Source organism: Panthera pardus, unplaced genomic scaffold (assembly GCF_024362965.1).
Source record: "Panthera pardus isolate Hobbes unplaced genomic scaffold, ASM2436296v1 HiC_scaffold_12, whole genome shotgun sequence".
Classification (NCBI taxonomy): Eukaryota; Metazoa; Chordata; class Mammalia; order Carnivora; family Felidae; genus Panthera; species Panthera pardus.
Genome location: NW_026526677.1, coordinates 2,732,116 through 2,744,003, shown reverse-complemented (window position 1 = coordinate 2,744,003; position 11,888 = coordinate 2,732,116). Strand labels below are relative to the sequence as shown.

The window sequence follows — 11,888 nt, the reverse complement described above, 5'->3', positions numbered from 1 at the left end:
TTTCTAATTTCATCATCTTTCCTTCCACATTTATTGACATTTTTTGGGAAAAGATTTCCCTCTCTTAATTTCTTGGTCAGTATGGACTAATGGGTTTTACTGTCTGTACTGTCATTAATCTTTTTTCAAAAGAGGACATTATCTTTGGATATTGTCCCATATTTAGCCAGTGGGAGCCCCTTCAGAGTGACTCCTTTTGAATTTTTTAAACAAATTTTAATGTTGATTTGCTTTTTGAGAGAGAGAGAGAGAGAGAGCACGAGCAGGGGAGGGGCAGAGAGAGAGACACTGAATCCAAAGCAGGCTCCTGGATCTGAGCTGTCAGCACAGAGCCTGTCTCCGGGCTCTAACTCATGAACTGGGAGATAATGACCTGAGCCAGTTGGACACCTAACTGACTGAGCCATCCAGGCACCCCTCTTTTTTAAAAATAACATGTCCCCATCATTCTTTGAGCACTTCCTTATTTCCTGCAACAACCAGATGTTGGAAGTGTATTTCTTTCCCACCCTAGGCCTGGAATCAGCTGTTGGGGGCAAGAGATCTTGGAGCAGAAGCCTGAAAAAAAACAGGGGTTTCTGAGAATGAAAGCTACCAAGAAGGAAGGGTTAGAGTGAGGATTAAATAAATTAGCATGTGCAGTTCTCAAGTTCCCAAATTGTCTAGTATAAACAAGTGTTACTTTATAAAATGCTTATTTTGAGAGACAGAGGGAGGGCGCTCAGGTAATCAAGGGCAGAGGGAGAGGGAGAAGCAGACTCCACGCCCAGCGGGGAGCCCGAGGCTGGACTCCATCCCACACACCGTGAGATCACGAACTCGGCCAAAATTAAGAGTCCCACGCTCAACCTGTTGAGCCACCCAGGCGCCCCTGGGGTGGGGGTGGGGGAATGTATTTTAAATGTGAAAACGTGTGTATGACAAAGAAGCGACGGAAGTCGAGAGAAAAAGACGGATTGTTCGATCAGTGATGGTGAGAGTTATTCACAGGGAAAAGGAAAAAAACAGCTGGATTCGTACCCCAAAGGCATTCAAGAAGGAAATCCGTTAAGTGAAAGCTGGCTGGTGGTAAATGTGCGGGAAGCGCTTCAGGCGAGAAATGTGGCAACGGCGTGTTGCTTAGCCCAGAAGCCGCCCAGAAGCTGCCCGTAGACTCCAGGGAAAGGCCAGGGGGCCGCGAAGGAGACACCGCGCGCGCCTTGGCGCAGCGCCGCGAACGGTGCGGGAGCCTCCCGCACGCAACGGATCGCTCGTGCTCCGGGCCCACCATGCAGCGCCACACCGCAGAAAAACCATGAAAACAGCGTATCTAACACTAGGAGAGGGAAAAGCCGAGTCGCCGAGGCACCCGGGCTGCACTCCGTGGGGGAGGTGCGGAATGAAACGGGGAACCGCGCTCCAGGACCCAGCGACCGCCGCCCCCCCGCGCTGGGTCGCGGGCCTGCAACCCGGGGCGCGGAGGGGGCGGGCCTCCTTTCTGCGCAGGCGCGGCCGCGGGAGGGCGGGGCGTGGGCGGGGCCTGCCGCCGGGGCTCCGCCGTCCAGAGCCCGCTAGTCCCGGCCGGACCCGCGCGGCGCCCGGAAGTGCCCGGGACTCTGCCGCCGGGATGGGTCGGAAAGTGACCGTGGCCACCTGCGCGCTCAACCAATGGGCCCTGGACTTCGAGGGCAATTTGCAGAGGATTTTAAAGAGTGAGTCTGGGGGCGGCGGGGTGGGGGCCGGTCGTGGAACTGGGGGGAGCGAGGGAGGACAGTAGAGGGGAGCGGAGGGGGACCAGGGTAGGGGGACGGGGGTTGACGGGAAAACCGGGAGGGGGGACGGGGTTGGGGGTTCGGTGGAACTGGGGGGACGGGGTTGGGGGGGCGGGGGGACGGGGTTGGGGGCCGGCGGGATGGGGCGGGGGCAAGGTCCAGGCTTGCCGGCTGGCTCGATTCTGTTATTTGCAGTTGGCTGCTGGAGAGACAAGTGACAGGGGGAAAGGAAAGTATGCTTTATTCAGGAACCCGGCAACCTGGTGGACTTATGTGTCAAAGGCCATCTTCCCCATGGGGGTGGGGAGCCGGAGGGTTTTGAAGGGGAAGGTGCGGGAGAAGCAGGTGCCTGGGGGGGAGGGGCAGTCGCATGTGGACATGACCCTGGGCACACTTGCTGGCATCTGCGGCCGCCGTTTCCGAACGCAGTCGGGCCTCAACTTCTGGGAGAGTCCGGTCCTTTTCTCCTCAAGGCCAGTGGTCTGCAGGTCTCAGGACAGTGGGTCAGTTCTGCTACAGACCGAGGACTTAGGTCGCAAGCAAGGAGTGCATGAACTTGAAGCCAGTCAACCCTTAAGACCAGCGGGAAGGCTGTTACAGTCTCTGGTGCCTACAGATCTTCCTGATGGGCAGACTTTGGGAGAAGCCGGCCCCAAGAGGCCGGCAGAGTAAGGGGTGAGCCTGCAAGCTTAGAGACTAGGGTGTGGTTGTCGCGGGGCCACCATCTCGTTGGTGCTCTTTGAGGGTGGAAGGTCCAGCGGCCCACACCTGCACGCGAAGGGGCCGTCCTTCACGTGACGCCAGCCGTCTTGTTCTGAGCCGATTCCCGCGAGAGGGCTCGCTAAGAACAGCCACAACGGAATGGCACCAATGACAGCATCTTTTCAGCCACCTGCCTCCAGACCGTCATCCTTTTTTTTTTTTTTTCTTTTTTTCCCAACATCTACCTGTTTTCATCTCCTCGGGGCTCAGAGCATATCGGGTTGGAGCAAGGCGGTCGGTGGCCAGAGCAGGGTCTCCTTTCTCTTGGCCTCTTGTCCGCAGGTGCAGTTGGGCGCTGCTGTCCCCAGGCAGGGGTTGCTGGTGCCGCCATAGGCTGTGCTCCTTGGAGGCCTGCCTCCTCCCTGCACACGGTCTTCCACATCCACTTGTTAATAAACTACCAGGGACCGACTGCTTCCCCCTCCCCCTCCCCCAAGGGGCTAAGGATCAGCATCTTGCTTCCAAAGGGTGTAAGCGGGATGTGTAGGGGGTCTCGTCCTTGTCCTTGGTCCTTGGCTGCCTGGGGTCAGAGAGATCACCGAGTGCTTTTGGTTGTGGTCTGGCTTGCAGCTGTGTTTTATCTGCCCTTGAACACGTTGCAGGTACTGAAGTCTTTCTGTCTCTGCCTCCATGTGTAGGTATTGAAATTGCCAAATGCAAAGGAGCAAGATACAGGCTTGGACCAGAATTGGAAATATGGTGAGACTGGCACACACAGACTCCCAGGGCGGGGAAGGCAGAGGTATCCACATCAGCTCCCACTGCTGCTTTCTCCCGCAGCAGAAAGGCAAGGAAGGGGGTGGGTGTGGACAGGTGTGGAGGTGCAGGGCTGTTTAGGGGCGTCAGAGAGCCGTGAGCGGGCCTGCTTCACGTCACCGAGCGAGGGCGCCCGGGCAAGCCTGGAGCCCCGTGTCGGGTCGTGAGAGGAGCTGAGATTCAGCAGCCCGGGCTGGGCCGCTCTGTCTGCCGCCACCCTTCCCAAGTCCTCACTCTCATAGCCGGCCACAAACAGGTTTCACTCACCGTCTCCACATCTTTCCGCAAGCTAGTGTAGGCGACCCCTTCTGCCCTGCCTTTTTCCAGTGATCGGGAAGCTGGTTCCTCCTTGTCCCTTCTTCAAAAGTAAGCAACTGGTTGCCACACTGCAAGCCGCGGTTCATTTGTGACACACGTCAGCCGCCCTCCGTGCTCCTCTGTGTTCCCGTTTTGTGTGTCCAGGTCCTCGCCGTTTGTGGAATCAGAAGTCCCTCCTGGGGGCTGTGTCGACAGAAAGTGTCTCCTCGCAGGCATCTTTGTGTTAGTCCTTGAGGCCACGCCTGTCATTTTTCTAGCTAGCTTGATTTCTGTCCTTGGACTCCTGACTTCAGCTCGGGTGGTGTTTCCCATAATACGCAAGAGCGTTTTCACCTGCACTGGACCTGGTCTTTAAGATGCTTCTCAGCCGGCGGCCAGAGCCCTGGGGTCCTGCGTTGTCCGAGTGACTTCTCCTGAGCTCCTGTCTCGGTCTGTTCTTCCCACTGGAGGGTTGTCCTCAACGGCCCTGTCCCCCGGGTGCAGTCGCTGCTCAGATACCTCCAGGTTACGTCCTCCTTTGCCCTGTTCTCTCCCCACCCCACCCTCCGGTCTCCAAATCTGGACCTGTCATTTTAAAAGGGGGAGGAGTTTAGCTACAGGATCCCAGGGCAGCATACTTGCATCAAGCAGGGATAAGGGCCCTGCTGAGCTGGGCTCCCAGTGGTTTCTAGCCTGCCGAGCAGGCTCACAGTTATTTGCAACAGTCTGCAGAGAGGAAGCTGGGGCAGGAGTCGAGCCAAGTCCGTTCACTGGGCACGCCGTCTTCTTGTCTCTGGTGCCAGGCAGCTCCCACCCCAGAGGGACACTTGGAAGGAGAATGAGGGGCCAGTGCCACTGCGGCAGGCTGCCTCGTGGGTCTGGGGCGTCCTTCACCCCAGAGGCTGGCTGTGTCCTCTGGGCCAGTTTTACAGGCTTCGCAGATGGAAGGCTGCCCACCCAGAATGGGCCGGGGGCACCTGCCGACAGCCCCCGCTATGAGATGCCCCTCCAGTTGCCGGCCGGCCAAAGGGGCGAGGGGTCAGCCGATGGCTGGACATCAGGCACGTGACTTCTGGCATCGCGTTGCTGTTTGGTAGCCTGTGTGGCCCGGGAGCTGCCAGGCCATGAATCCCATGGAGCAGGATTCTGCCCTTGGAAAGGAAAGGCTAGCCCAGGGCTTGAGCCCTCACGGGACATCTCGTCGACCTCGTTCTCATGTCACCACCGTGGCTTTTCCTCTCGGAAGCAGAGGCGGGGAGGCATGCTTTCCAGGCGTTCGATACGCAAGTGCCAGTTTGGGGGTCTGCGTCCGTGTGCGCAGTTTGCCCAGCACTTGGCACGTCGCTTCCAGGCTGCTGCGTGGTAGGCGGGAAAGCCTTTGAACGCCTAGAAGCAGTTTACAGACACTCTGCGCGTTGTTACTGGCCCCCCCCCCCCCGGCTCCCGGAAATTGCCTCGATGCCCGTCTTCACCCTCAACGACGTCCCGGAGCGCCGCACGCGTCTCCTGGGGTGCTGTAACGCAGCTCCCCACGCCGGGGGTGGGTTTCGAACAACCGAAATTTGTTCTCTTGCGGTTCGGGAGAAGTCCAGACTCGGGGTGCTGGCGGGGCCCCACTTCCTCCAGAAGCTCCAGGGCAGGATCCGTGCTGCCTCCTCCCGCTTCTGCTCCCAGCGCCTTGTCCTGTGGCCGCGTCCCTCCGGCTCCACACGCGCCCCCCCCGACCTTGTCCTCCTCCTGTTGGATACACGACCTGCCCAGGACATCTGGGCTCACCTCGAGATCCTTAACTACTTCTTAAAGACCCTTTTCCCTTATACGGTCACACTCACGGGTTCTGGGGGCCAGGATCATGGACACACCTTTCTGGGGAGGGGACACCATTTGGCCTGCTTCCAGCACAAGTGTCTGTAGCAAGAACCAGGAGTCGCTCTGTGAATGGTGTTTTGAACGATATTAACGATCTTAGCTGCTTGGAAAGACATTCCTGTGGACCCAGCCTTGTTTCTTTTGCTTGTAGATCAGTGTGATTTGGGCTGCATTAAAAGTTTAAAAACTTTCACGGGCAGACACTTGACGGGAGAGAATTTCTCATAGTAACTGAAACTGAAGAGAAAGGGCCTGGGATTTCTTCATTTCCCGTGAAACGCATCCTCTTCTGTGGCAGCGGTCCCAGCTCTGCTTGCGCCGTGGAATCAGCCAGGAGGCTTTCAAAAGATCCCACTGCCTGGTCGCGCCCCTGCACATCTGACCCAGTTGGCCCCGCCCCCCTCCCCGCCCTCACCTCCTATGTCTCCAGGTCTCACCTGGCTGTTCCCTTCCTCTGCAGCGGCTACGGGTGCTGGGATCATTATTACGAGTCGGACACCCTCTTGCATTCGCTCCAAGTCCTGGCTGCCCTTCTGGAGTCTCCAGTCACTCAGGATATCATCTGTGATGTGGGAATGTAAGTGCTGGTTCCAGGGGCGCAGACGTACATGGGGGCGGGTGCGTGGGGCGCAGGTTCCGAGGGGCACAGGCGTATATGGGGCGCGTACATGGGACGCGGGTTCCAGAGGTGCAGGCGGACGGGGGCCACGTTCCAGGGGTGCAGGCGAACGAGGGGCGGGTTCCAGGGGTGCAGGTGTAAGGGGTGTGTGTTTCAGGGGTGCAGGTGAACGAGGGGTGGGTTCCAGGGGTGCAGGCGAACGGGGCCACGTTCCAGGGGTGCAGGCGAACGAGGGGCGGGTTCCAGGGGTGCAGGCATAACAGGTGTTGGTTCCAGGGGTGCAGGCGTGGGGGGTGTGTGTTTCAGGGGTGCAGGTGAACGAGGGGTGGGTTCCAGGGGTGCAGGCATAACGGGTGTGGGTTCCAGGGGTGCAGTTGTGGGGGGTGTGTGTTTCAGGGGTGCAGGCGAACGAGGGGTGGGTTCCAGGGGTGCAGGCGTAACGGGTGTGGGTTCCAGGGGTGCAGGCGTGGGGAGTGCAGGTGCACCATACGCGAACCCACCGCTTCATTTTCCACGTCGCTGTGACACGAGCTAGGGCCTAGCGTAAGCAGCACACAGATGGGATTTTTAACCCGCTGTGTCCACGTTTATCACGATCGGTGGCGGTACGTGGACTGTATTTGTTCCCTGTTCTGTTGTTGCCGTGACAGATGGTGGCAGAGCGAAACACAGAAACAGCGCAAAAACTTTGTCTTGTGTTTCTGGGCGTCGGAAGTCTTAAATATGGGTCAGCCTGGAGGCTCTCGCGGAGAGAGAGAGGCCAGCAACCCTCGGGGCCTCCTCCGCCCTCGAAGCCAGCGGAGGCTCGCCTCGACCTCCGCTTCCGTGCACATGTCTGCACTCTGACCCCTCCCCGGGCCGCCTCCCCCTCTCAGTGTCCGTACTTAGTCATCACTTCTGCAAAGCCCCCCTCGCCAAGGAAGGTGAGGAATTGGGCCCGGGGCCGTCCCTGGGCTCCTGATCCAGCTGCCACGGGGGCTGGTCCCTGCGGTTGTTCTAAGTGGCCTGGCCATCTTGTCCTCTTGTTTTCCCTTGTCTGAGGTTGGTTTTCTGTGCTCTGCTTTCTTCTGTTGGCTTGGCGTTTATAATCCTGTTTTCGCTCTTAAAATGTTAACCACCAACTTATAAAGATATGTTCCTTCGAAATCTAGCATTTATCTGGGCCTATAAGCTCCTGAACAAAATGTTCCTATCCTTGATCTGTGCAGCCACGCCCCCGCCCGGGGCCAGCAGAGCACTGGCTTCTGGAGCTTTGCCCCTGACCTCCAGAGGGGAGCACCCCAGGTGGTCGGGGCGGGGTCCAGACCGAGTGGCGGGGGAATCTGTTCACCCCCTAGGAGACCCGCCTTCTAGAAGGGGCGCAGGCAGCAGGTCAGGAGTGGTCTGAAGGAGAACTGGGAAGGCACAGGGCTGGTGGGTGAGGCCGGGAGGGGACAGAGGTGAAACGGTGATGGGTGTGTGCAGAGAGCTAGGGAGGAGGCCACTGACAGGTCTGAGAACGTTCCAGGAGGAGGAACACCCGTGAGAGGGGTTGACTGTGTTTCCTTTAGAAGAGCCCTGGGGGCGCTCTGGGGGGATTCGGCCGGTTAGGTGCCCGACATCAGCTCAGGTAATGATCTCCGGGTTCGAGGGTTCGAGCCCCACGTCGGGCTCTATGCCGACAGCCCGGAGCCTGGAGCCTGCTTCATATTCTGTCTCCCTCTCTCTCTGCCCCTCCCCCATGTGCTGGCACACACTCTCTCTCCCTCCCTCCCTCAGAAATAAACATTAGAAGAGCCTCTTTTGTCTCAGAGCCCAAACCGTGGCAGAGCCCTTGGCTCGTTTTTAACTTTGAGAAAAGCCACAGAGGGGCCCTGTGGCCCTCTTCAAGGGCCCGAGGAAGCTTCGCACTGAAACAGACGTGTGGTTCTGCCATTCACAGACGCGTGTGTGTGCCTTCTCTCCGCAGGCCCGTGATGCACCGGAACGTCCGCTACAACTGCAGGGTGATATTTCTCAACAGGTAGGTGGCCGCGGGGAGCGGGGAACCCGCACGCCCCACCCCAGACGTGGCCCCTGGAGCCCTGTGCTAGGAGGCGTCTTCTGGAAACGCCCGGTCGTTGGTGAGGGCCGATGCCCCGGGCAGGTGACGGCACTGCTTCCCCTGGCCCCTGCCCAGCACTGCCACCTTCAGGGGAGAGAAACCTCAGGGCGGGGTTTGGGGACACGTGGCCCTGTTGGCCAGAAGTCATCGGAGGGAGGGCGGTCTGTCACGTTCCCCTAAAGGCCCCTGGACGTCGGCTGCTCGCACGGCGTGCACCTGCCGGGCCTCGGCTGCTCTGTGGTCGTCCGTCCACCGTCCGGGGCGGGTGGACCCACGGGTGCCCCTCGTGACCGGGTGTTCATCTCAGGGGCCGCCTCGGTTTCCCGCCTGTAGGAGGATCCTGCTCATCAGGCCCAAAATGGCCTTGGCAAACGAGGGCAACTACCGGGAGCTACGCTGGTTTACCCCCTGGTCCAGGACTCGGTGAGTCACGGTGCCCGGCACCAAGGGGCATGGTCTGTGACCGCCCTGTGGACGCTTGTCTCGGGACTTCCCTGTGTGTGGCCTTGGCCCAGGTCACGGGGGGAGAGACGTGAGAGTCTGGGACAAGTTCCTGCCATTTAGGTACCGCTGGTTTTTTTTTTTTAATGTTTATTCATTTTTAAGAGAGAGAGGGAGACAGAACACGAGCAGGGGAGGGGCAGAGAGAGAGGGAGACACAGAATCCGAAACAGCCTCCAGGCTCTGAGCTGTCGGCACAGAGCCCGACACGGGGCTCGAACCCACAAACCGTGAGATCATGGCCTGAGCCAAAGTCGGACGCTTGACCGACTGAGCCCCGCCCCCCAGGCGCCCCTAAGTACCGCTATTTGATGCTGCTGCTATACAGATGACCTGTCACAGACCACAGAAATCTCGCGGGGCACCTTGTATCTCCAGTTACCCCGTGTGCCAGGCTTTCTCGGCCCCAACTGGTCGCTCTGGGACTGCCGTCCGTGTGGCAAGCTGTGCAGCGGCTGACCTCCCGGTAGCTACGTCCCTTTGTGACAACTTCAGGTGTCTGTAGACGTTGCCAGATGTCTCCCGGGGGCAAGACCGTCCCCGGTTGAGCAGCCCTGCCCTGTCCTCCCGTTACGGTTGTTGCTTTTCATTTATCGTTGCTGCTGCTGCTGAAACAGAACTTCAGCGTTAGATTTTCGGATGGTCAGTATTTTTACGTGGGAAAACGGGATTTTTGTACTTGCCACCCGGTTCCGGCACGGGCACGTGGGGCTTCTCTCGCCCGGGCTGGTGGGCGTCCGGCCTCACTCGTCTCTGACGAGTGGCTCGTTCGCTGGGACACGGCTTCCAGTAGATTCTCGAGGTTCCGCGTCCCCACCTTGGGTTCGATTCCTAGATCGCGGCTCTAACACACGAGGATATGCTCTGGACAGCCGGGTGGGTGAGCACAGAGTTGCGCTGGATGTCCACGCGGTCACCAACCCAAGAGCTCACCGAACCCGGAACCGCGTTCTGCGGGGTTTTACGGAGGCTTCCTTACCCAGGCCTGATTGGTTACGTCGTTGGCCTTTGGCCCCTGAGCTCCACCCCCAGCCTGGCTCTCTCCCCAGGCCTGGGGACGGGGACGGAAAGTCCAGCTCCCCGACCCGCTCCCCAGGCAGCCGGTGCCCCTCCCTGGGGCCCTTCTCCACGCCACTCACGACACAACGACGTAACGAAGACACGGGTGGCCCCTGTCGCGGGAAATTCTAAGGGTTTCGGGAGCTCGGCTCCAGAAAGACCGAATGTGCCTTCTCATCACAAATCACAAAGTCGCACTTTCTAAGTAACGGTCCGCGGAGGGTGGACTTTTGGCACTTTGCCCGCCCGCAGGTGTTGTCATTTTTCTCTTCCACGTGATGAGCAGTTTTGCAGAGTGGAAAACAAATTATTGGTTAGAAATAATGCTCCTTCCTAGTTTCGGAGGTATCGTGTGAAGGATTGCCTGGAGGCTTGTGCCCTCGGTGAGGGGTCACCGTGCGGATTCTTCTTCGCCCTTGGGGGTATTTTCTGTGTGGACACTTGCAGAAGCTTGTCTTCGTCTTTGGTGTTTTAAAATTGTATCCTGTGGGCCCTGGTGCGGGTGTCCGGGCTCCCGTGTTCGGCTCTCCAGGGCCCCTGTGTTTGGGGGAAACGTCGTGTCCTTTCTGGGCGGTGTCTGCTCTGTTTTCTCTGTTTTCTATTTCTGAAATGCCTCTTGATCGGAGATCAGACTCTCCCGGACCAGCTTCTCTATACTTGTCGTGACCTTTCTTTCCCACGTCCTGGAAGATTCCATCCCTCTACTTTCTTTTTCTTTTTTTATTTTTTTTTTTTCAACGTTTTTTATTTATTTTTGGGACAGAGAGAGACAGAGCATGAATGGGGGAGGGGCAGAGAGAGAGGGAGACACAGAATCGGAAACAGGCTCCAGGCTCCGAGCCATCAGCCCAGAGCCTGACGCGGGGCTCGAACTCACGGACCGTGAGATCGTGACCTGGCTGAAGTCGGACACTTAACCGACTGCGCCACCCAGGCGCCCCCCATCCCTCTACTTTCTATTCTCTAAGAGCTCTTTTTCGTTTTCTCATACTTCCTTACATCAAGCATCATTTCTCTTTGTTTTTTAATGTTTATTTTATTGTTGGGAGAGAAAGAGGCAGAGTGCACGCGGGGGAGGGGCAGAGAGAGAGGGAGACACAGAACTTGAAGCAGGCTCCGGGCTTGAACACAGAGCCTGACGTGGGGCTCGAACTCACAAACCGGGAGATCACGACCTGAGCCGAAACCAAGAGTCGGACGCTCAACTGCCTGAGCCCCCAGGCGCCCTGAGCCGTGAGTGTCTTTGACGTGAGTGTCAGGTTTTTGATTTCAGGAACATTTTCTAATTTCCCATCTTCAAAGGATTTCGTTCTCTCGCTCTTGTCCGGGAGCCTCCGCTGTGTGCGGGTCACGTGTCCCTGGATATCGTACGTGTCTTTCCTCTTCTCTGCCCGCTTGTTTGTACTTCCTCCGGGGTTCATCCCCCTGAGTCCGCCCTGTGCAGGAGTGTGCCGGAGGCTCCGGTCTCGTGCTGCTCGGGGCTGCCCAGATCAGCACGTCTTTCCGATTCCTTTCCCAGTTCACAAGCTCACTTTTTATCTTTTTCCAGCATCCGATCATCTCTCGTTTGAGACTTTTTATGGGGTCGTGCTGTCTCTGAATTTACTGGGAGCGTGCCAGCTCTTGCCCGGGGTCGGGGAGGGGGCGGGCGTGTGGGTCTCACGGTGACTCCTTCAGCCTCGCTCATTTCCTTGAGCCTGTGGAAGGGGCGGCGGATGCCGAGCCGGAGCGACCAGCTCGCATTTTGGCAACATTAAGACCACCTGGGAGCTGTGCCAAAATGCAGACGATAAAACGGCTGGGTTACTGTGGCCCCGCCCTCGTAATGGACCCACGACAGGTTCAAAGTGCAGTCCCAGGCCTCTTAAGAAAACAAAACAAACAAAAACCTGGTGCTCGACTGCAGAGACTTTAAGAACCTACTCGTTCTCATTATGTTCTTAGACGGACCCCAGATCTAAGCACAGGGGTCGCAGGGGCTCTTGTTGCCCCCGGGGGGCAGAGAAGACTTGTATTCAGCACGGCCAAGGGTGGTTTCTTGGCGGGAGTGCGCTGCTAGGACCTTTCCGGACGGCGTTGGCTGAGAAGCAGGGGCGTCCAGCCGGAGAAAGGTGCAGGCTGTGCGAACGGTCAGGTGCGGGGCCCCGGGCCGGCCTGAGCCGAGCCTCGAGTGACCAGCTACGGCAGCAGC

The 11,888-nt window shown here is 58.4% G+C and overlaps 1 protein-coding gene across 3 annotated transcripts in view; it reads left to right on the top strand.

The window, feature by feature from the left end:
* Nucleotides 1–1,528: 1,528 nt before the first annotated feature.
* The window catches only part of NADSYN1 (NAD synthetase 1), a 36,998-nt gene continuing 26,638 nt past the window's right edge, over nucleotides 1,529–11,888 (top strand). Inside the window, exons 1-5 of one of the 3 annotated variants that reach the window (XM_053899331.1) lie at nucleotides 1,529–1,691; nucleotides 3,152–3,212; nucleotides 5,896–6,012; nucleotides 8,003–8,056; nucleotides 8,471–8,560. In XM_053899331.1, the coding sequence (XP_053755306.1) occupies nucleotides 1,607–1,691; nucleotides 3,152–3,212; nucleotides 5,896–6,012; nucleotides 8,003–8,056; nucleotides 8,471–8,560 (407 nt within the window). In that variant the 5' untranslated portion in view covers nucleotides 1,529–1,606. The remainder of the gene's footprint in view (nucleotides 1,692–3,151; nucleotides 3,213–5,895; nucleotides 6,013–8,002; nucleotides 8,057–8,470; nucleotides 8,561–11,888) is intronic. The other 2 variants (XM_053899329.1, XM_053899330.1) reach the window with 2 other exon arrangements.